This window comes from Miscanthus floridulus, chromosome 6, assembly GCF_019320115.1.
Source record: "Miscanthus floridulus cultivar M001 chromosome 6, ASM1932011v1, whole genome shotgun sequence".
NCBI classification, from domain to species: Eukaryota; Viridiplantae; Streptophyta; class Magnoliopsida; order Poales; family Poaceae; genus Miscanthus; species Miscanthus floridulus.
In genome coordinates, this window is record NC_089585.1 from 122,560,081 (window position 1) to 122,582,865 (window position 22,785).

At 51.4% G+C, this 22,785-nt stretch overlaps 2 protein-coding genes and 1 non-coding gene across 3 annotated transcripts; all 3 read left to right on the forward strand.

The window, feature by feature from the left end:
* The first annotated feature begins 5,196 nt into the window (after nucleotides 1-5,196).
* On the forward strand, nucleotides 5,197-5,277 carry TRNAL-CAG (transfer RNA leucine (anticodon CAG)). Its single transcript has one exon. It is a non-coding gene; the product is annotated as a tRNA-Leu (tRNA).
* Nucleotides 5,278-7,535: 2,258 nt separating this feature from the next.
* LOC136459407 (probable calcium-binding protein CML10) lies at nucleotides 7,536-8,374 on the forward strand. The gene has a single exon (XM_066459268.1). The coding sequence runs from the start codon at nucleotides 7,645-7,647 to the stop codon at nucleotides 8,221-8,223; it is 579 nt and encodes a 192-aa protein (XP_066315365.1). The 5' UTR covers nucleotides 7,536-7,644; the 3' UTR covers nucleotides 8,224-8,374.
* A 5,900-nt stretch (nucleotides 8,375-14,274) lies between these two features.
* Nucleotides 14,275-15,258, forward strand: LOC136461148 (nucleoporin NSP1-like). Its single transcript, XM_066460572.1, has one exon. The coding sequence runs from the start codon at nucleotides 14,275-14,277 to the stop codon at nucleotides 15,256-15,258; it is 984 nt and encodes a 327-aa protein (XP_066316669.1).
* The last annotated feature ends 7,527 nt before the right edge of the window (nucleotides 15,259-22,785 follow it).

The window sequence follows — 22,785 nt, forward strand, 5'->3', positions numbered from 1 at the left end:
TTCGGAGAGGAAGACAGCGGCAGCTCTCGCGGACTGATCGGGATCACGTTCAACGTACTGGAATTAATCGGTCGGCGGTCCCTAATTGGCAGCTAATCAGAACTACCCCTGCTGCTACTACTACTACGACAGTAATACCGAACATATAATCTGATGGCGGTCGAGCTAAGCATCAGCTCGTGGGATTCAATCATTCGACTGGTATAGCCAGAGGCCCATCTCATCGATCGGCACGGGCTGACGGGACGGGACGGTCGAACGATGTCGTCACTGACATGTGATGCATGCGCTGTTCTTCCACGATTGTTCTAGCTAGCGTCTGAATCGGCCCCCCTGGATAGGTGGTGTAGGATTGCATCACAGCTGCACAGCACGAACCGGCAGGCACTGCTGCTAGTCGAAGCATGATGAGTGGAGTCATGGTCCATGGACCATTCATGTCCGGCCGCTGGCCGCATGACTAGCTACATCATGCCATAAGGTCCTACTAGCTCGAACCCACGTAAACGGATGCGGGTGAGCGGAAGGACCAAGGGGCGAGGGCGATACAGGTGTGGCGCTGGATCAGCTCGATCTAGTTGCACGGTTGGGAGTCGCTCTCGCGAGGCCATGGCTGCCTCTGGCCGGTGGCGGGCGCTGCTCCAGGGGATTCCGAGCAATCGTGGCGTGTGCGCCCGGTTAGGGCTAGTTGTCGACGGAGCGAGCGGCCGCAGGCCGGGGGAGGTCAACTGCCTGTGTGTGCTTTTGCATGCAGAAAGAGCGTGCGCGCGTAATTTTGGCACTTTCGGAGAATAACTTTGACGTGTGCTTGGAGTTTGTCGTTTGTTCAACGGAAATTGAACACGGATGACCAACGCGGCATTCCTTCGTCACTCATCAGCATGGCGCAATCTGCGGGTTTTCGCTCCTCGTCTCGTGCCGCTGATGCACCGCCAAATCTCCAATCGTGCACGCTCGTCCTAGCAAAGCCCAAAGTTACCGCGCTGAGCACGGGGGCGTGGCCGCATGGGCGCAGTCATAACCGCTACACAGTGTATTACTGTTAGGTCTCAAAATGGTTGGCTGTGTTTGTTACTGCCACTGCACGTGTGCACTTCGCACTAGTTTTTTTTAGTACTGTGTACTTCCTAAATAATAAACCTAGCTAGCTAGTAGTTCTCTTCCATGAGACCACTCTCTAATCCTGACAGTTTGGCTACTTAATTCAAATATGCGTCTAGTCCGTGTTCGACTGTTCGTAGGGTAGTATCTTGGTTAGCGCGGGCACAAATTCAAACAGAAACAAAAGAACAGTGTGGCAGTGACCGCAGTCTGCGAAGTTGACAAGATTTTGCTTCGATCCGGAGAAGCAGGAACCTGGTATCCCCATAAACAGCACTTCTGTCAACGGGGTTACAAGCACAAATGGCCTCGCAGACAACGTAATCCCCAACTTCTATTATAAGAATAGCCAATCTCGTGGGGGCAGCACAGGAAAGGTCACGGGGCGTGTCTTTACTCTTTAGACAATTTTTAGTGAAGAGTTTCTCGTGGCATTAATTCAAAACCGGCACGTCATGTACAGTGAAATAAAAATAGGATAAAACGCCCACACACCCGCTCTCGATATATAGTTTCATTGTATTGTTTTATAAACATTTAATATATGACTCATACAAAGTTAGTAATTGTGTCAATAGAATTCCATCACTTCTCTCTCTTTATGGAACATTGTCATGTCATAAAAAAACTTATGTGACAAGCTCTTAAATGCAATTAAAACTCTTATGAAACTTTCACTGAGACTGGCTCACACACTCTTGAAGCCCACTATTTTTTTCTCGAATACACGAAAGATTTACGTATCTTTGTATTAAAATTGAGAAATAGTTTTGTACAACGACGCGCCGCAAGACGAGCGCGCTAGGGGGCCTTACAGCGAGCTCATGCCTCGCTAGCTGAGAGTTTGTCAGGCGACACCCATTCTTAGAGGGCAATATGCTCGGAACACCCATTTTTTGTTATTGACATGGACTATCGCATAGCAGCCCTACTGGTCCCGTTCGCTTCGCTGAAAAAAAACAAGCCAAAATATTATTCACGCTGATTTATTGTAAGAGAAAAACATTGTTCCTGCTGAAAAAACAAGCTAAAAAATAGATTATAAGAGAAACGACCGTGCCAGTAGTCTTATAAACCAAACCAGCGAGCGAAGGCACTAGAGCACGGCTACGCCGAGCGAGGTCAAAGGTGCCGGGGCGCAGTGGGGCAGGCATCGAGCAAGGTCGGATGCGAGGGAGGCATCAGGATAACAAAGAAGGGAAGACGAGGAAAAAAATAATTAAATGAAGGAGGAAAATATAAAATATAAAAGTATTGTAGATATATTTTGTTATTTCTATCTATCATGTGAAGCTGGTTTTACCAAATACTTTTTAAGCAGCTTTAGCTACATTAGTGGTGTTGCTCCTTGAGCTCCTGCTCCACCAATCAAGAAAAATGTATCAAAGTATCAAACAGACCCCTAAGATTTCAAACAACGTTGATTCTGATATTTGGCAAGCAGAGAGTGAGTTTGGTAGTAGAGTCCAGCGGAGCGGTCCAGCCGTCCAAGTTGCCGGGTGCTCAACACCGCCCATGCATGACTTCTCGCACCGCCGACCATCGCCCGTGGTCATGCCCGCGCCGGCAGGCCGGCTCCACAGACCACAGCGGCTATTCGGAGAGGACAACACGATCGAAATATCGCAGGCTGATCGGCGCGGTCCGTAACTGACAGCGAATCAGCAATCATAACGAACTAAACGCTCCGAAATGATGATGCCGAACGGACTTGCTGCGCTGCCGCTGACGAGCTACGAGTAGTCACGAGACACAAATAATTCGGTGGAGATAGGCCCATCATCGATCAGCAGTTCAGCACGAAACCCAGCTACCGGCGAACAGGAGATACCGCTGAGATGCATGCGCTGTTCTTTCAGGATTATTCTAGCTTTTTCGATCGGCCCCTGGTTGTGGTTGGGTAGGTGGAGTGGACTGTGGAGCATGTATGGGGTGTTTTGGTTTATGGTCAATTTCTAGCATGGGTAGTCTTAGCCGGTTCTCATCGAGTCAGGGGTGTTTACTTATATGTACTATGTTAGCCTGGCCAGTCCAGAGTGTATTTGATTATCTGGTTTATTTTATATAGTCACCTCTTCCCTACGTCGGTAAGTTTACTTCCATTGAGAAAAGTGAGGATCCAACGAACAGAGCATCCTACGTAAAGGATCCAACGTGCAGAGCAGGAAATGGGTGCAACGGTGAGATCCAGCGAGCACGGCCAGCACCCCCAACGAGCAGCACGGTGATGGTGACCAGCACGGTAAGCAAGTGACGATGAGCATCTCGCATCCAATGGCCAGACCCCGCTCCCTCCTCCTCCGCCGCCGCCGTCCCCACCGCCCCGGGCCCCGTCTTCGACCCGGCCTTGCTCGCTCGCGGCGGTGCTGGCGCTCTTCCGCCGCCTGTCCATCCGCCTGACCTCCGCCACCTCATGCGGCTCGAGCGCGCGCGGTGGTGGCCGCGTTCGCGGAGCGCGGGCGCCTCCGGGAGGCCGCGGACATGCTGCTCGAGCTGCGGAGCCCCTGGCTTCGCCCACGCGCGCCACCGTGCTGCTCCGGGTGGCGAAGCAGCGGCCGGAGCGCCATTGCTGGGCGTGCGCGAACCACGAGCAGAGCAGGAGGGTCTGCCGCCGCCGGACGAAGGAGCGGATCCGCGCCGCCGCAGGTAGAGGGGAGCACGGCCACCGCCGCTGGTTCCGTCGCGGGTGATAGTGAGCGTGCCGGTGAGACCGAGGGTGAGGAGAACGGGCACCAGTGGCAGGCCAAGCCTGGCTCCAAATGAACGATCGAATCCTGCGTTCTTGTGGAGCCTGGCTAAAGTGTGGTCGGTGGCTCCAAGAACTGGATTGGGACTCAAAACAGGCAACCAAACAGCCACCCACCCAACGCTGCACAGCCGGACACTTCTGCTACTCGACAATGCATGCAGTCATGGACCATCCATCCGTGTTCCGTGCCATGCCATTGTCCATGGGACCATGTCGAACGATGTGGATGGGCAGAAGGACGGTGCAGGTGCATCAGCTCGATGCCTCGATCTACTCCTACTTGCACAGCTGGTTGTCACTCTCGCGAGGCCATGGGTAGGGGCAGCTGCTGCGCCTGCGCAAGCTGCACAGTGCGGCGGGAGATGGTCTATCGGGCTGCCCGGCCAGAAGTTTTCGATCAATCATGGAGGGCATGCGCTGCGCAGTTGCGTGTAGCTGTCGACGCCAGAAGCAGCAGCGGGCCAGCGGCCGGGCAAGCAGCAGCGGGCCAGCGGCCGGCTGCTGCCCGGCCGCCCGGGACCCGGCGCTCGGCTGCCTGCGTGCGCCGTGCGCGAGAGCAACAGGTCGTCTCTGTACCGCACTGCACGGGGCCAGGGGCTTAATTTGGACCACAGTTCCACTCCAAAATGCCAAATTTTTCAAGATTTTCCGTCACATCAAATCTTTGGACGCATGCATGAAGCATTAAATATAAATAAAAAATAAAACTAATTATACAGTTTAGACGAAATTCACGAGACAAATCTTTTAAGCCTAATTATACTATGATTGGATACTAATTGCCAACTAACAACGAAAGTGCTACATTGGTATTTTGCCAAAAAAAAATTGCCAACTAAACGGTATTGGTGCCAGTCGTGGGACCTTTCGCCGTTATGATGCTGCGACGTGGCTGGGACGGCAGCGAGATCATGATGGTTTGGAGACAGGGGAGTTGTGTCGTGTGGCCCCTGAAAAAGATCTCTTGAGTCATGGCCCAGCCTGTTCGCTCGCTCGTAAATGATCGTAAATTTTTAGCTAGGAACAGTGTTTTTCTCTCACACCAAACCAACCAATAGTAAATAATCCACGATGCGATATGCCCTGTTAGTTGTTCACTTGCACTAGCCGACTCGTTTCTGATCCCCCACGAGCCAATTGCTTTCGGCTTTCGGTGCATCGTGCATGAATCAGCTGGTTTGATCGAGCCTTATCAGCATCTGTACAAGATTTCGGCCGTTGAAAGGGAAGGGGAAGCTACGCTGATTAGTTTGCTGTGCTCAACATGCTGTTGAATGGAGGGGTTTATACTAACTGTGCTGCTAAGTTTTTGAATAAAAAAGGAATGTTAGGTTTAAAATACATAAGTCAAGATGGCCGAGTCGGTCTAAGGCGCCAGTTTCAGGTACTGGTCCGAAAGGGCATGGGTTCGAATCCCATTCTTGACATTTATTTTTTTCCATCTTACTCTGCATTCTTTGCTCAATGCATCGCTTTGACATTAATTTTTTTTTCCCATTCTTGACATTTAATTATTTTTCCCATCTTATACTTTGCATTCTTTGCTCAATGCATCGCTTTGACATTAATTTTTTTCCCATTCTTGACATTTAATTATTTTTCCCATCTTATACTTTGCATTCTTTGCTCAATGCATCGCTTTGACATTAATTTTTTTTCTTACTTTGCATTCTTTGCTCAATGCATCGCTTTGAAATTATTTTTTCCCCATTCTTGATATTGAATTATTTTTCCCATCTTACTTTGCATTCTTTGCTCAATGCATCGCTTTGACATTAAAAAAAAATTCACCTTACTTTGCTGAATGCATCGCTGAACCTTTTGAATATAATAAAGCTTACTTTGTTAGTATATGCCATTTACCTTTTTTTAGTTTTTTTGTCTCAGTGTACAGGTCACCTTACTGTGCTTAATGCATGGTTGAACCTTTTTAATATAATATAAAGCTTACTTTGTTTAATATATATGCTTGGACTTGGTAGAAGTTGAAACTTTTGTCTCTTCCTGAAACTAGACACAGCGGTCGACCTTGGAGAGGTTTGCAGTTTTCTTTGTAGACACACCTGACCTGATGTAGCTTTCTGTTTGACTTAAACTCACCACATACCCGGAGCTTTACGTAGGATTAAATTGTTTCGTTCAGTATAGTACCCAGGTACTCCTTCACGAGGAGATATGGTATTCACACCAAACAGATAAGAATGCTGAAACTTGGCTGTGACAAAACAAAAGGTTGCAGCAGGTTCAATTCTCTCTAAACACGCCACTTGGGCACTTGGCTTGCGAAACAAAACGCCAGTTTTAGGGACTGGTCCTAAACCGTTTTCCTCCCCAACCCCCTAATGCCGGGGCTTCTTCTTCTTTTTTTTTTTTTGACAACAACAACTTTTAATATATAATATGGCGTCCTATAAATCTGTATTGTTCTTCTAGAGGCTGATTTTAATATGCCTGAACTGAAGAACTCTTCAAGATTTAGGCGAGACTCGTGCATCAGAGCTCTTTGGGGCTCACTTTTCCTGACTCCCAGGGTCGGATCCAAAGGGGACTGTCGGGGCTACAACCCCTAGTGAGCCTGATTTCTTCATTAGAACATGGTTATTTAGCCTCAAATCACTATTAATCTCTAACTCTAGCCCTAAATCTTCATTATTTAGCCCTCTTATTCCCATCTTGTATCCGCCAGTGCTGACTCTGGATGTATATGAATCGTTTCATACGGTACAGTATGTTCAACAACTCCTTCCACTTAAGAAACAATATCACGTTGGGGTGGCATGGACATGAGTAGTAGAGTTGACGGCTAATGGTGATCTATATACGCATTCACGTGAACAATGACTTAATGAGGTAAGGTATTTAAGTTCATACGGCATAGACATGGATACTGCAGATTGTCAATAGTGAAGTTTGAACATCTTACATGCCACAATGCGATACTACAGTCTTCATTACCGCATGACTTAATGCATGTCAATACTGCTGAAATATCTCAAGCAGAGACGATAGGCGCTAAAATAAATCATTTCCCCTGGGCCCTGGTCCCTAGCTCCAACTAACAGCGTGTTCGGCTGGTCAGCTTCGGCAGCATAAATAGTGTTTTTCAGCTGCTACAGTAGCAATTTAACGTCAGCCGAACGCTCTCTAAAATTATCTCCCAAACACATTCGGTCAGGAGGCCGCGGTGAACCAGGGCTCTTTTTCTTCTGTTGTAAAAAAAAGGCTCTTTTTCTTCGAGAAACGGAGGACGAGGAGGTACAGCATAGTGGGGACTGGGGGTACGTCGTCGACGCCCTCAAGGGTGACGGCGCGCGGGGGAGCTGCAGCGGGTGCAGGCGTGCAGCCAGTGCTGGCGACAGGTTCGCCCTGAGCACAGGGTCGCTGGAGGCGACTGCATGCGGAGCAGAAGGTTGCCACTGGTGGCTGGTGTTGCGCATCAACCCTTCGCGACTACATCTATCCTACTAATGCACCAAGTTTTTCTTCGCTTGGTCCACCCAGAAAAGCGTCCTCCGCTGAGATGGCCATCCTAAATGCACCTTAAAAATTATACACACAAAACCAACCATATCCGAATCAATCGTCCAGATCTGTCCTCAATATTCTCTCTCATTACTCACGCACGATCCAACTATCAGCATATTTTGTATGGTATTCCTCCTCCCCCTCCCTGCGTCGCGGAAAAAAAAATATTGACGGGAGAAAAATTATAGCACGAGAAATCCGCGGCTCTTTCCACGCGGAGTCCGCCTCCGCTCGATCTCGCGGCTCCGGCACTCCACGGACGCACGGCCATGGGCCACTCCAAGATCAGGATGCCCGTGCCGTCCCTGTTCCGCCGCCGCTCCAAGTTGCCGCCGCCGCAGATGCAGCCGCAGCAGGAAGGCAAGGTCAACGGGCCACCTGCGCCTGCGGCGACATCGGCAGAGGAGGAGATGGCGCGCGTGTTCCGCAAGTTCGACGCGAACGTCGACGGGCGGATCTCGCGGTCGGAGCTGGCGGCGCTGTTCGAGAGCCTGGGCCACGCGGCCTCCGACGACGAGGTGGCGCGGATGATGGCCGAGGCGGACGCGGACGGCGACGGCTTCATCAGCCTGGACGAGTTCGCGGCGCTGAACGCGACGGTGGCCGGCGACGCGGCCGCCGTCGAGGAGGACCTCCGCCACGCGTTCCGCGTCTTCGACGCCGACGGCAACGGCACCATCTCCGCGGCCGAGCTCGCGCGCGTCCTCAGAGGCCTCGGCGAGTCCGCCTCCGTCGCGCAGTGCCGCCGCATGATCGAGGGCGTCGACCAGAACGGCGACGGCCTCATCTCGTTCGAGGAGTTCAAGGTCATGATGGCCGGGGGCGGCTGCTTCGCCAAGATCGCGTAGGTTCCGTTCCCCCTTTCCCGCGCACGTCGAATCTGCTGCTCCGTCCATCCGTCCTCTGTTTTGTTTTTTCGGTTCTCCCCTCTCTCCCTTCACAGCCGAGCGTCTGGCTGGCGTGTGCGGTTTTAAGTGTATATAGAAGCAACGATCGAAAGATTACGAAGCAGTAGAGCTAGATTCTTTTTTCTACTAATAATCGGGAACCGCTGTGGATGAAAAAGCAAACGATTGGAATCTATGGATCTCTACTAATTCGTGTTTCCACTGTTCGGAAATCGGAATCTATGAGCATTTTGCAGTAGTAATTCTGGTTTGCTATTTGTTTGATCCAGTGTGAATCTGATAATTTTTACAGTGTTAGCTGGATCTCAGTAAGCTGACAATTCAGTTCGATTCAGATAAAGCTGTAGTAACCTGTTACTCCATGTTCTACATGCTTTTGTTAGCAGAACTCCACTTGGTTGCAAAAAATATTCGTTAGATGAGCTGGCGAACAAAATATTCATTAGGTGAATGAACTGGGTTATACTGTAGTTGAAATGCTGAGATGCAGTACGAATGAATTGGTTTATACATACAAATCAGAGTGGAGTCCAACATGATTCACACTTAAGATTGCAGTTCAGTTAGAAATCTGGAACTGTGTGGAATTTTCAAAGCAGGAGTATATGTTTATGTTTCGGAATGAGTAGCTTACACAGGATCGGATAGGTAGTCATGATAGTGGTAGGTTTATTCTATATATTTCTCTGAAAATGAACTGATTCTTTCCGTTTCATTTTTCTAATATATAACGGTTGTTTTTATATATATTACTGAATGAAGTCGTGGCGTTAGCATGGACACTATACTATTTTTTTTAAGTACGTAACGTTTATCCAAGCGGCCTTAGCCCAACATATACTTCGGCCTTTCTCATCTCCAATAATTATCTGATTCTCGGCCTGACTCGTATATGCCGGACAGTTTCTAGCCCAGCCCGTTACTATAGAGCAGCTAGTGACCTACTAGGCGTTGGTTGATCCAAGCATCCATCCGACACTAAGTGTTGGTTTTAAAAAAAACTTTCATTATCGGTTTCAAAAACCCGAAGTCCCTCGGGGACCGGCTTCCGTGCTAAGACTCGGCCCAAGAGTCTAAATACAACAGGCCGGAAGGACAGTCCAGTCGTCGACCAGAAGGTCTGGACCGAAAGGAGCGACGTCCGCTCGTCGACCCCTTGGGCCCACCACTTCGATCGGAGCACTCGCTTCGGCCTCTAGCCACCTCCGGACGGCCTCTCCGATCGGAAGGCTTGGCCCAAAGCGCTACTTCCGACTCCGACCCCGCGTCTCTCCGACCGGGGCTCGTAGGAACCCTGCTCGTCGCTCTTCTCCGACCGGCGCACTCAGAGCCGACTGGAGCCATCCGACCGGGGACGCCCGCTCGGTAGGAACCAGAAGACGTGCGGAGAAAGGCGAGGCAAGGCTCACAAGTCAAAACCACTGTACCAGGACCATACCCTGCGCGAAACAGTACTCTGCAGCCACCTGACAAACAGTATTATTGTAGGGGCCGCTAAAACTCCCATACGGTAAGGCCCTTCAAGTGCCTCTGGGCATCAATAGCGGTATGGGCGCCAGGATTTATCGTACCGGGTGAATATGGCGAGACTCCTCATATGCCTCTAGGCATCAAACAGTATTTGCAGGTACCGACGTCCACCATCCCTGAAAAACGTAGCACGACCTCCCGTATGCATCTGACATTCTACAGTGACATCAACAGTGTTGTAGGCGCCCACCATTATCTGGTACCCGCCGGTGTGGGCAACAAGGCTCGGTAGGCGTGGACAACAAGGCTCGGTAGCATACGCACCCTTTCTCTCTCACTTGTAAAGTCGTCCCCTTCATCTATATTAGGGGGGTGTGCTTCCTCCAACAAAGGGAGACCGATTCCAGTAGGCCAGAGTTCCTTAGATCGATAGCTCACAACCACAGAGCCACCAGGTTCGGACCTCAAGCACCCGCTTGAACACTTAGCTCATAGCGAAGTTCCTGTCACTCTCGGCCCTTCCGACCGGAGCCGACCGGACCTCTTGTACACCCCTATCTTTCTCCTTCCCATTTGTAACCCAACTGCAAACTTCGAGCACCTGGGCTCAGGAATAAAGTCACCGACTGACCCCGATTGGACATAGGGCACGTTGCCTAAACCAGTATAAATCATGTGTCATTGAGTGCTAGGCCACCTCCGATCACAACGTACAGCAAAACTACAAATATTCACTAGTTGGTCACTTTCTACACCGACAGTTGGCGCCGTCCGTGGGGAAGACGTTGTACGTTCAACACTTTTTGGTCATCGGATGGCCCACTTTTCCGCCACCCTCGCCGTGGCAGGCTCGAACGATACGATTTGCTTCGGCTCATTGGAGTTTCCCGCACTCTCACCCGTCGAGATACGGGTTCCACCCATCTTCGAGCCATCCCAGGCCTTCCTCTTCGGAAGCCTGAACTTTGTCGTCGACCGGCTCGGCGTGCTACATCTCCGCAAGGAGGCTCATGTCTCGGCATCCGTCGGAGGAGCGCTCTCCATCAACTCCAGGACGTGTGGCTTCGATAACTCGGCATCTGCTCTTCTTTCCGAGCAAACTCTCTGCTCAAACCCCGCTGTGAGTAATATACACGCTGTTATTTACTTACTATTCTCTATCTTCCGCCGATTATCCGGTAGAACCCCGTTGTCCCCAACGCAACCGCCGTACGGCCGGTTCCCCTATGGCCTCACGTCTTCCGCGGACGCATACGCCTGGGGGCTCGAAGGATGCCTACGCCGCCCCCTCTCGCATCCGAATTCGTGGGAATGGCGAGCTATGCTCCCACCTGTTTCCTCGACCTCATGGATGACGATGGCGAGAGTGACGGCTCTAGCATCAGCGACATGGCGCCTAGCCACCGTCCGTCCTGGGAGTGCGCCATGGCGGACCCTCTGGGACACCCACCGGTGGAAGCGGAGTCCTCACGGACTCGCACCTCTCCGGACCCTCACACGGAGACCCCCGAGCGCATAGACCAGTGAGCGGCGCTCGGGGGCGTACCTGTCAGGTCCAGCACAACACCATGGACAGGGGGGACGATCCCTCGCACTTTGCTCGGGTGAACCAGAACATCACCGCCACGGCAATGCTTCTGCGCGGCCTGTCCGAGCCGAACGACCCTCATGAACAGGCGATCCACCGGAACCTTCGGACACTAGTGGAGACCGCCACCGTTCAACAAGCGGAGTGCTCCATATCACGATGCCAACTCACATCCTCGCTCTTCGCTAGGGGAACGAGGACACGATAGATGGGTCGCTCCACCCGATCGTCGCTACAATCACAGAGTGCGGCATAGGAGGCCACACTTGCACCTTGTCTTGACCCAGCGACCGCTCCGCACCGACCGCCTGTATTCGTGCGGCTCGGACCGAACCAAGACACATGCAGCAGCGACCGGAGTCCCAGCCCTGATGGCCCGGGACCGCGGACCTTTGTCCAAAACCCCCAAAAAACGCCGCTCCCGTCGCGCTCCGACGGAGGCCAGGGCAAGGGCAAGGCCAAGCGCCGGGATCAGGACGAAGGCCCCTCCACGCAGAGGGGCAAAAAGAACAGAAAGAATCACCGCCGACCAGCCAACTCCGCGTTGGTTGCCACGGCTGATCATGCGGGCACGCAGCCCTGGAAGGACCCTCCGGGCCACTTCCACGAGCTCATGGAGAGCCCATGCACCAACCACAACTATCCCATAAAACACCTCTACAAGGACTGCTAGCTCCTCAAGCGCCTGCTGAGGTAAGCTGGCATGCCAAGGAAAGAAAAAGGCGGAGAGGCAGCAACCGAAGAAGGGGGCGCAGCGGGCAAGGATCCAGATGACTGAAGGATGAAGTGATCCAACCGGTCGCCTACCAACTGAAGGACAACAACAACGACGCTCTCTCCGAGCACCTTGGAACAACTATGTCGTTTTTTCCTTTCCTAAGTTTTAGTCTTACCTTTGTTTACTTAGCGAACGCTCCTATAAAAGCACCCCACCCCGAACACTTTTCGGCTCGGGGCGCTCGTGGGCTCCACTAAGGGGCTCTACTACCCCTCTATTTTGTTTTTACTTTGAGTACTCTTTTACTTTCATATGGAAAAACTCCTCCCTACCCGAACAAAAGGGCAGTTCGTTCCTTTGATTTACCTTACATAGCTTTGCTTTAAAACATTCCGACTGATTGCACCCGCCTTTTCCTATGGTTGCGAGCGGCCGAGCCTCACGGGCCACGCCCTGGGCTCATAAGGTTACAGCCTACGGGACAAATGGGTAGGTACGAGAAAGGAAGAAATAAAAAACAAAATTATGCTAAGGGAAAACTAAGGAATGAAAGGGAACAAGCTCCCCCGAACGGAGCAACTCCATCACAAAAATAAAAACCGATTGCAGTCATTAAACACACACACAAACGTTTTACATAGGGGCTCCCCCACAAACTTAAACTTTTTACGTTTACTAACTACTTATATTTTGCAAGCTATTGGACCAGCCCGGCGGTATCTGCTGACGGCGCGACCGACGAAGGCGTAGGTTGCTCACTCCCCGGTGGCACGACGTTCGGCTCGATCGGGGCCAAGGCAACGTTCCCCTCGAACCAAGCTCTGTGCTATCCGCAGGCTCGGAAGCGTCCTCCCCACGCATGCTTCGGGCCATGTCTTCATGGCGAACGTCCATCACCCACTTGGCGGAGACTTGCTCCGACACCGACCGCACGTGCGGCAGCAAGCTCTCCCCGATCGACTGGATGTCCTCCATGTTTAGGCCTTCAGCATACCCACTGCAGATAGTGGCGAAGTCCAGATTCGGGTGGTGCGTTGCCACCGAGGTCAGCACCCCCGACACCCCGTAAAATAGCCCGCTCCTGACAAGGTCCTTGACCGCGTCCGGGACCTCCGCATCAAGGTCCCCCTCGAGAGCACGTCGCTCTTCACGGGCCTTGGCCAGCTCCTCCACATTCTAGCTGATGGTCGCCTTGGTTGTCTCCAGGTCTTGCTCCAGCGTCTTCACCTTTTCACCCAACTCTGGAAGAAGGGCGACAAGCTCAGAAACAGGCTAAGGAAACCAACGCAACGACAAACAAAAAAAAGAGGCACGTACCAACACGGGAGTTCTCAAGGGCAGAGAATTCCTCTGCCTATCGAGCCACCCACGCACACAGCCGGGCGTTCGCCTCCTTCGTCTCCATCACCCGGCCCCGAAGTGCAAGCACCTCCTGGTCCACCTCCGATCGGGCCCTCTGCTCCGCCTCTAGGGCCTTCCTTGCCGACTCCAGGGCGACCCGCTCCGACGCCAAAGCACTCCGCTCCGGCTCAAGGGCCGCTAAGGCCTCTTGAAGCGCCACCTCGGTGCTCATCAGGGATGCCCGCAACCCTGCCTCAGTCTTTGCCTGGCGTGCTTTCGTCGCCTCGAGCCCTTGCTCGGCGGCAGTCTCCCGCTCCGCTGCACACTGCCACTCCGCCCGCGCCGTGGCTGCCTTGGCCGCCCGGTCCTAGGACTCATGGTGAGCGAACTCTACTCGACGCTCGAGCTTAGCCATCTAGGCGTATTCCGCCCGGAGGAATTAAGACTTGCGGGACGACATCTTCCTTATATCCTACGAAAAACAAGCATGCTAAAAATAACCGACGAAAGATTCAAAGGACAAGTACCAGAAACTCACCTCCGCGGCGAGCTGCAGGTCACCCTCAACCAACTACTAAGCGAACTGAGCCTGCTTCTGGGCGCTTTTAAGCTTCGCGGATAGCTTGGTGAGCTCGGACACCGTGGCATGCCCTTGCCCCCCAAAATGTCCCAGAGCTGACGCTCCCAGGAATCCCGGAGGATGAACCGTGCCTTCGATGGGTCCTCAGGGCAGGGCCACTCTAGGTCACCCTCCAGCGAACCACCGGAGGGCCTAGCCTCCAACTAGACCACCGCCTGCTCCCGCGGTGACACCGCCAGCTCCCGCGGCGACACTGGCAGCTCTGCCGCGACATCCGCCTCGTCGTCAGACGAGATGTCCATCACCTCATTTGCGTGGAACGCCGCTAGGCGTCCTAACTCCGTCCTGGCCGCACTTCCCTCCGGCGCCTTTGGCTTCGACGGCAAGGATAAGCCGTGCGGCCCTCCACCCGGTGAGATAGGGAGCTCACCCTCCCTCGTCTCTTCCACCGCGACCGGCGGAGGAGGGGCCACGAGAGTTACCTCCGACGCAACCCCCGCCATTAGCACCGGGATCGCCGCCAACACCGACACCGCCACTGCCGCCTTATCAACAGCCGACCCGGGGAGCACCACCCTCAAGAGGGAAGGCTTTGCCGCCGCCACCCTGCTGCCCCCTTCGCTCGCCGCGACACGCTACAGGGTGGGCCTCCAAATCTCCTGCACGGGGGTCGGAGCGACGCGCAACCCCAGCATCCCCCGGCCGCTAACAGAAAGTGCGGGTAAGTCACCCTCCGAAAAAGCTCAAACAACAGAAAGAAAAACATACCGGGAGGTGAGCGGCACGACTCTGAAAGTAGAGCCCGATGTCGACGGGCCCGCAGGACGAGGACCGCTCCCAGGCAGTGACCCATGCCCCCTCACTTCAGATGGAAGCGAAGTCATCCTGACCGGCTCCTTCCCGGCCTACGGGTCACTACGACCTCCGGCTCGAGACTCTCCGACTGGAGCAGCGGGCGGAGCGTCCTCCGACTGCAAGTCACGCGCTGTCTGGATGCCAGTATGCTCCTCAGACCGCCCGGACTGCTCGACCGCACCCACGGCAGGCAGGGCCTCCTCCGGCTACGAGCCAGGCATTGGCACTGGTCCCATCAGCGCACAAATGCCAGTCCGCTCCTCAGACCGCCCGGCTCGCTCAGCCACGTCCACCACAGGCAACGACGGAACCAGCGCGCCACTGAGGGGCGCGATGACCGTGTCTGCTTCGCCGCCCATTCACCGACGATGTCCGCACTTGCTGCGCGCTTCCTCGACACAGGAACCTCCACACGCCGCGTGACCTTCTGCTCCTCACCGGCGAACATCGCCACAGGGTCACGATGCTCCGCCGAGGTCACAGCCTCCCACTGACTCTCCTCCTCATCAGAGAAGACCATGCCATCCAAATCCGTAGGATCATCCGACGTGAGTTCCGACTCAACGTCGCTCCTATGTTCCACGGCCCTCACACGCCGGGCTACCTCCTTCTTCTTCTCTTCCTTCCGCTGAACCTCCCTGGTTCTCTTCTTCTTTCGGGTGTCTGCCACCTCCTTCTAGGCGGCCTACTGGGCCCTGCCCTCTGGTCCCTTAGGAAGGTGTGGCTGGGACTTGTACCTTTCAAGCCCCTATAGAACGGATGGCCCAGGATCAAGAAACAACAAAAGCAGAGGAAGAAACACGAACAAAATAAGGGATCATACCAGGTTGGACACGACCGAGGCATTGAACGGTATGGGTTCCCCACAACTGTATCCTTGGACCTCAAATGCAGCACCCGGTCAAGGTGACTCTAGACCTCATCGTCTGGCATGTCCTCCGGTGACACACGGTCCGGGTCCGACCGGCCACCGTACATCCATATCGGTCGCATCCTCTCCGCCAACGGCACAACCCGGTGGCAGAAGAGGGTGTGGAACACCCGCACCCCGTCAAGGCCGAGCCTTACGAGCTTCTGCAGCTCCTCCTCGATTACCTCCACCTTGTGCCTCTCTGTGCGGGCACAACCCCACGACCAACTTTTCTGCTTCACCGGCCTCCCACCGGTGAACGTTGGAAACGGCGCCTCCGCCAGATTCTAGAGGTAAAACCACTCCCCATGCCATCCCCGATTGGAGTCACATGGGATGTACGTGGGATACAAACCTCCCACGCTTGGCTTCCTCTACAGGGCGAACCCCCCACCGGTGTGGTCTTGACTAAATTCCCCGTCGTCATAGCTCTCCCAGAGAAGAAAAGCCAGAAGAGATCCACGTGCGGCTCCATCCCAAGGAAAGCCTCGCAGATGGTGATGAAACCAGCGATGTGCAGCACCCCCGTTGGATTGAGGTGCTATAGGTCCAAACCCCACTCATTGAGGAGCCCACGCAGGAACCAGTGCACGGGGTATCCTAATCCACGCTCATGAAAGGTAAGGAAAGAAACCACCTCGTCGGGACAAGGTTGCGGGAACTCCTCCCTCCCGGAGACCCTCTAGTGCACCACCTCCTACGATGGTAGAAACCCCTTCATGACGAAAGCCTCCAGCATCGATGTCCTCACGGTGGATGACCTCTAGTCCGACTTTTCGGTGAGTTTCTCTCTTCTCCCTCGCTATCTCCCCTTTCTTCCCTAGAAACCTCCGCGGCTCTCAGGAACACTCACGACAAAAAGGAAGAGAGAAGGCGGTGGTAGATGAAGAATAGGCAAAAGAACGGAACGAAAACCCTCTCCCTTCTCCTACTTAAGGAAAAGGGAACAACGGTTAGGGAAGGACACGCCGATCGGGGAAGCCGGAATGATGGAGCGAGAATTTCTCTCTTTTCCATTTAATGCAGATAAGACGTGCCCTGACCGATGAGACGTGCTCTACCCGACGGAACGGCTCCTGATCAGAAGGGACGTGGCCTGGCCATGGCCCACCACTACCGCATGATCAACCACTACCACACGATGGGCACAAGAACTAAAGCGCCACCGCACGCGGGCGGCTCCCTACTTCCCTAGGATAGACCTAGGGAGACCAAAAATGAAATCTTCGTCGAGAAACCATCGAACCCCCTGAGTTGATCGAATCACTCAGGATAGACACCAAGAGACAGGTAAGGAAGCAAAGGGGCGCCCCAAGTAGGACATGCCGATTCTGTCACGAACGATGAGCACGGGTCCCGATCGAACATTTCCGACTGAAGCTCTCCGAACCCCGTCACTCAGGTCATCAAGGTGAGCATGTGTTCATTAAATACAAAAACTATTCACACAAGGGCTCACCCACGATTGACGAACGCTGGTCCCAGTCGGACATTTTTTACTAAAGCTTTCTGAACCCCGTCACTAAAGCCATCAAGGTGAGCAGTACTGAACCCCTCTATTTCCTTATAAATCATTTCATACATCCATACGCGCATCTCATTCCATATGCCCATGCCTCCCGGATGATTCGGGCCCTGAACCGCCCGGGGGCTCAGGAACTAAGCATCGCACGTGCAGCGTAATGCATTAGAACGCTCCATGTTGCGTCATGAAGCGGCGGTTGCCTCATTCGACATGAGCAACCAATGGAGCCAGGGGAGAAAACCGTAGATGAGCCCCGTGCGTCCCTCGCCCGGTCTGGCAGACCAGGTTATCTCAACCTTCTCGTTCGATCCTGAACCTCTCACCAGGCCCATAGAATCTCCATCGAGGGGAGGTCGTTAGGCCACCTAGGCCAGTCTCCGGAATGACCTAGGCATCTGTCGGATTGTAGGTAAAGGAGTAGTGGAATGTCACAAGAGGGCTATGCTAACCCCGTCACAAACGACGGACCCAGATTCCACTCGATCACACCCGTTAGCGAACTCACCGAGCTAGTCTTCGAGCCTGAGCGATTGGGACAAGAGACGAAACTCAGCCCCTTCGGTTGTGAGGAACTGAGGATGGGGTAATGCACACAACTCACATCAACCCCTACGAAGGCCCAATAGGGCTCGAGGGCTCAAGACAAACGCTAAGGACAGCGACCTTGAACTCGCCAGATCCACGACTCCAACTTGCCGGTCCTATGGCGTGCACCGACACTAGGATCCACGAGCACCGCCTCGTCTGATCTTTAACTAACTAACTATGCTTCGACTGTGCTCCAAAAATCCAAGGACCACGACTCCAAACTCGCGTAATGGCTTCACTTTCGACTGCGCTCCAAAAATCCAGGGACCGTGACTCTGAACTCGCGTAACGGCTTCACTTCTTACTGCGCTCCAAAAATCCAGGGACCACGACTCTGAACTCGTGTGAAAACTAACTAAACTAACTACCTCGGTTGCCGAGGCTAGGATCCACAACTTCGACCCGCTCGGTCCCACGGCGCGCACCGATGCTAGGACCCACGGTCTTGGTCTCGTCCGACCCCTAAACTAACTATTTAGAAACCACGGCACGCACCGACGCCAAGGTTTGTCCAAACTAACTCCCTCACCCGATCCCACGGTGTGCTTCGACACCAGGATCAGTGAGCTCTCTCACGACCAAACTAACTCCCTCACTCGATCCGACGGCGTGCATCGACACCAGGATCAGTGAGCTCTATCTCATTCGAAACTAACTACCTCGCCCAATCCCACGGCGCGCATCGACGCTAGGATCAGTGAGCTCTGTCTCATTCGAAACTAACTGCCTCACTGAAAGGTCCTTGTGTGGTTTTGGTAATTGAGTGACAACCTAGGTGGACTAATTGTGTTTATATGAGATACACAGGTGATTAGTCTACAGGTACATATGTGTGAGCAACATATGCCATGAAGGTAAAAATGGCTTGGAGATGTTGCAAAGCTCACACATGTGATGATGAAGGAGCTCATTGCATATGAGACATGACATTGAGTCATGTGATCAAGGTGGAGAAGATCAAGACAAGACTTGGCTTGATGGACCGGTTGCAAGCGTGAAGGGCAAGTCGGAGGCTTTGGAGCGATGGACCGCGTGGTGGTGAAGCTTGAGCAAGACTTGGCGCCAATGGACGAAGGCAACGATGAAAAGCAAGTGATGTCAAGATCGATGAACCAATATGATCATGTGATGATATGAAGTGGATCATATCATTGTTGATCATGTTGGTGCATGTGTTGCATCAACATTGGAGGAGATGGAATGGAATGCGCAAGGCAAAGGTATAACCTAGGGCATTTCATTTCACCGGTCATAGGTGTGTAGAGAAGTTGATGACCGGGTTTAGGATAGATGGCCATACTATCAAGAGGGGCAAACTTGTTTGCATATCGGTCATCTAGTGCCACTCGAGTGATCTAACTTTGCATCGTCGCTAGGATTGAGTGGCGTGGCAAGTTGAGTGGCTAATCCTTTGGAAAATGATTGTGAAAAGCTAACACACATACACATGGTGGTGTACACTTGGTGGTGTTGGCACATTTACAAAGGAGATGAAGTTGGAGTTGATGTGGACCAACTCGGTGAAGAAACAGAGATGAGAAAGGTCCCACAGAGTGGACCAGACTCTGGTCACGCATTGACCGGACGCTGAGGCTCAGCGTCCGGTCAGTAGCGGCAGTCAGCATGTAGCGTCATTCTGTCGACCAGATGCTGGCTCTGAAAGTGACCGGACACTGGAGGCAGTGTCCGGTTCTGTTGTCGGACAAAGCAGTGTCGCTGGAGAGTGATCGGACGTTGGGGCTGCGTCCGATCACGTCCGACCGGATACGTCCGGTCGGGGTCGGTACCTTACTGTAAACGACCGGACGCTGAGGGTCCAGCGTCTGGTCAGTTGAAGCTACTGCGTCCGGTCAGAAGATGACCGTTGAGATCGGAAGTATGCCGTTGAATGCAGGTGACACGTGGCTATCATCGGTCGACCGGACGCTGAGGTCCAGTGTCCGGTCAACACGACCGGAGCGTCCAGTCGACCTAATAGTTGCCCAGTGAAGGGGTAACGGCTAGTTTAGCCCTTGGGGCTATAAATAGAAGTGGCCTTCGGCCATGGCTGTCGCAGAACCGACCAATTTATAAGAGTACAAGTACAATGGCAGCCTACAAGCGGTCGCACTGTCATACTTGAACCCATATAAACTCGGTAGTCCGTCGAGTACCACGACGGGTCTCGATAAATGATTTACAACAACCAAGATCGTACATGATTCAACATACATGCCACATATTACATAAAGTTCACATATATATTTTCATCATCAGAGTACGAATAAAAGTTATTACAAACCAAGTTTGATAGATAAAGCGGAAGCAATTAAGTTCGAAAATAAAGTTTCCAACATAGTTTGACACAGTGCCAAGTAGGATCACGGTCCACAAAAGTAAAGATAGGGATTAATAAAGAAGCCTACCCAAGGCTTACTCCTCATCCACGACGGGATAGAAGCAACTCTTGCAATAACCATGATACACAGTGCCATCTGCAATAATGGGAAATAAAACCATGAGTACGAGAAGGTACTCAGCTAGACTTACCTGTCATAAACCAGAAATAAAATGACTCCAAGGATTATGCAAGGCTGTATAAGTGGAGATAGCTTGACAACATTTTGCATAAAAGCAATTGACTTAGTTGTACAATTATGATTCCTTTATCAAGTTAATTATAACTATCCATCTCTAGATTAGCAACTATCCTGTGCCAAACATGTGTTATATCAATTTAAAAGCATACAATAGTAACCATAGCAGGTATTGTAATTCCATATTCATTCGAACCATCATGTTCCATAACACATTTACTACGATATTGGGACTAGCTAAGTTTCTCACTATCCGGGAGAGACGGCGATTCAAATCGATTTCAACCAGCTGGGAATTTATTCCTAACACAAACCTAGGCATACCATGCGAAGGCAGCCTTAGGTCACCTTTAGTACAACTCAGGTCCACATTTCGCGGGTCCGTACCGTGCCGCACAATCTGGGACACCAGATGCCAGGACGTTCAGGCCTAGCCTGCCCTTGGGCTCAGTCTGATCGCCCCCCGCAAGGAGCACACAACAGAATGGGTCCTGGCCTGAGTTGAGCTACTCGGCTTCACGGTCGGAACGAGTTATCTAGCCAGCTAAGTGATAGGCATGCGTTCAATCTTGTCAGAAGCGCCAACAACGGTACGGTCCTTAATCGGCTCAGACGGAATCACATGAGTCATCCTACGCATAGACTCCGCCTGGCCTTGATTTTCTTTTACCCCATGGTTCTGTTCCACAATAGCAAATATAGCCAACCGTGCTCCGGTATCCACCTATATCTCGTAGGTGATAGGACATCACCCGACTTCTACCGGTCTAAGCATGGCTAAGCAAATATTCGATCCTAGACCTATACCGGTTAAAGGTGTAATATCTGGACAAGGAATTTATATGCATCAAGTGGTTCCATTCAACTCTTATAACCTAATGCATCAATCATAAGTACTTAAGTAATCATTTGTAAAATACTGGGAGACTTAAAATGCTCCGGGGCTTGCCTCACAGAAAGGAAGTGGGGCGGTGGTCAGGACACTCCGGAAGCTCTTCAGAATTCTGCTCCTCACCTTCGGGAGCTGCGACTTGAGGATTCTCCTACTGGTCCCCTTCCTCTACTTCGTCGAATTCCAGCAACGTTATTTCTTCCTCCGATCCTAGATGCATGAATATGGCATCAGATATTGCGAATGCATATATGTTAACAAGTGTGGTATGATGATACATGAAGAATGCATTCTTGCAAATATTCTTAACAGCATGTGGTTTAAGTAACAACAAGTGCATCGCGTTTACTGAGTAGGTGCATATCTCTTCTTGATTATGTAATTAACTACTTCAACAATTCATCAACTATTTCACAAACAGCAGCTACTTGTTTTACTCATAACTAGAGTTCTAATTATCCAAATGAGTGATCCTAGACTTCCTGGAAAGCTTACAAAATTATCTACAACTCTTATTTAACTCACAAAAGCTAATTCACAACTTATTTTAGCCAAAACAGACAATCATATCAGTGCTGTCCAGAAATTCCAGAGAGCAAGTAATTCAGAAAAGCTAATTTTAAATAGCTGTAACTCCTAAATCGTTTGACCTATGGTCCTAAAATTTTAACACAAGACATATGATGAAGTTATCTACAACTTTGTTATTAACCATTTTTATAGTAAACATCATTTTTATCATGCAACTTATCAAACTCCAGAATCTGTCCGGAATCCTTCCAATTCGCATTATAAAGTAACAATACTTCTACTTCATGTAATTATTCAAAGTTTGACAACACAAAGTCTACCAATAGTTTAAGCATACCAAAAACATTCAAGAACACCTAATGGAAAAGCCAAAACTATTTATTTACATGCCTTTATTATTTTTCTTAGATACATAGGTTAAATAATAAACATATACCAAATGTGCATAATAAATTCTTAAAAATTTACAGTGCCTTACTAATGCTACCAAAAGACTACTGCAAAAGTTTTATGCCATTTTATATAGTAAAACCTATGTACCAGCTTCATTTGTTGTTAAAGAATCATGCTCTAATTCGCAACCAAAATCGAGTTATGTCTTCCCAAAGTAGGGCTGTCAGCACTGTCAGTTAAAAGAACTTAGAAAAATTTTGATAAGTGTTGAAAAGGTGAATTTGCTGATTTTTGTGATCCAAATTCAAGCATGTTAGGAGCTAAACCAGTCAGTGACCCAAAAATAAAAGTTGTTCACTATATCAAATACTACAACTTTGCTTTAGTGACCACCTCCATGCAAGGTCTCTAACACCTAGTTCAAACTTGGTCAAACATGTCACATTTAAATGGTGGTACACTTCAAACTAGGGCTTAATGACCTAATTACCCCTAACCATGAATATCAAAGTTATTCATAATAATACTCTAAACA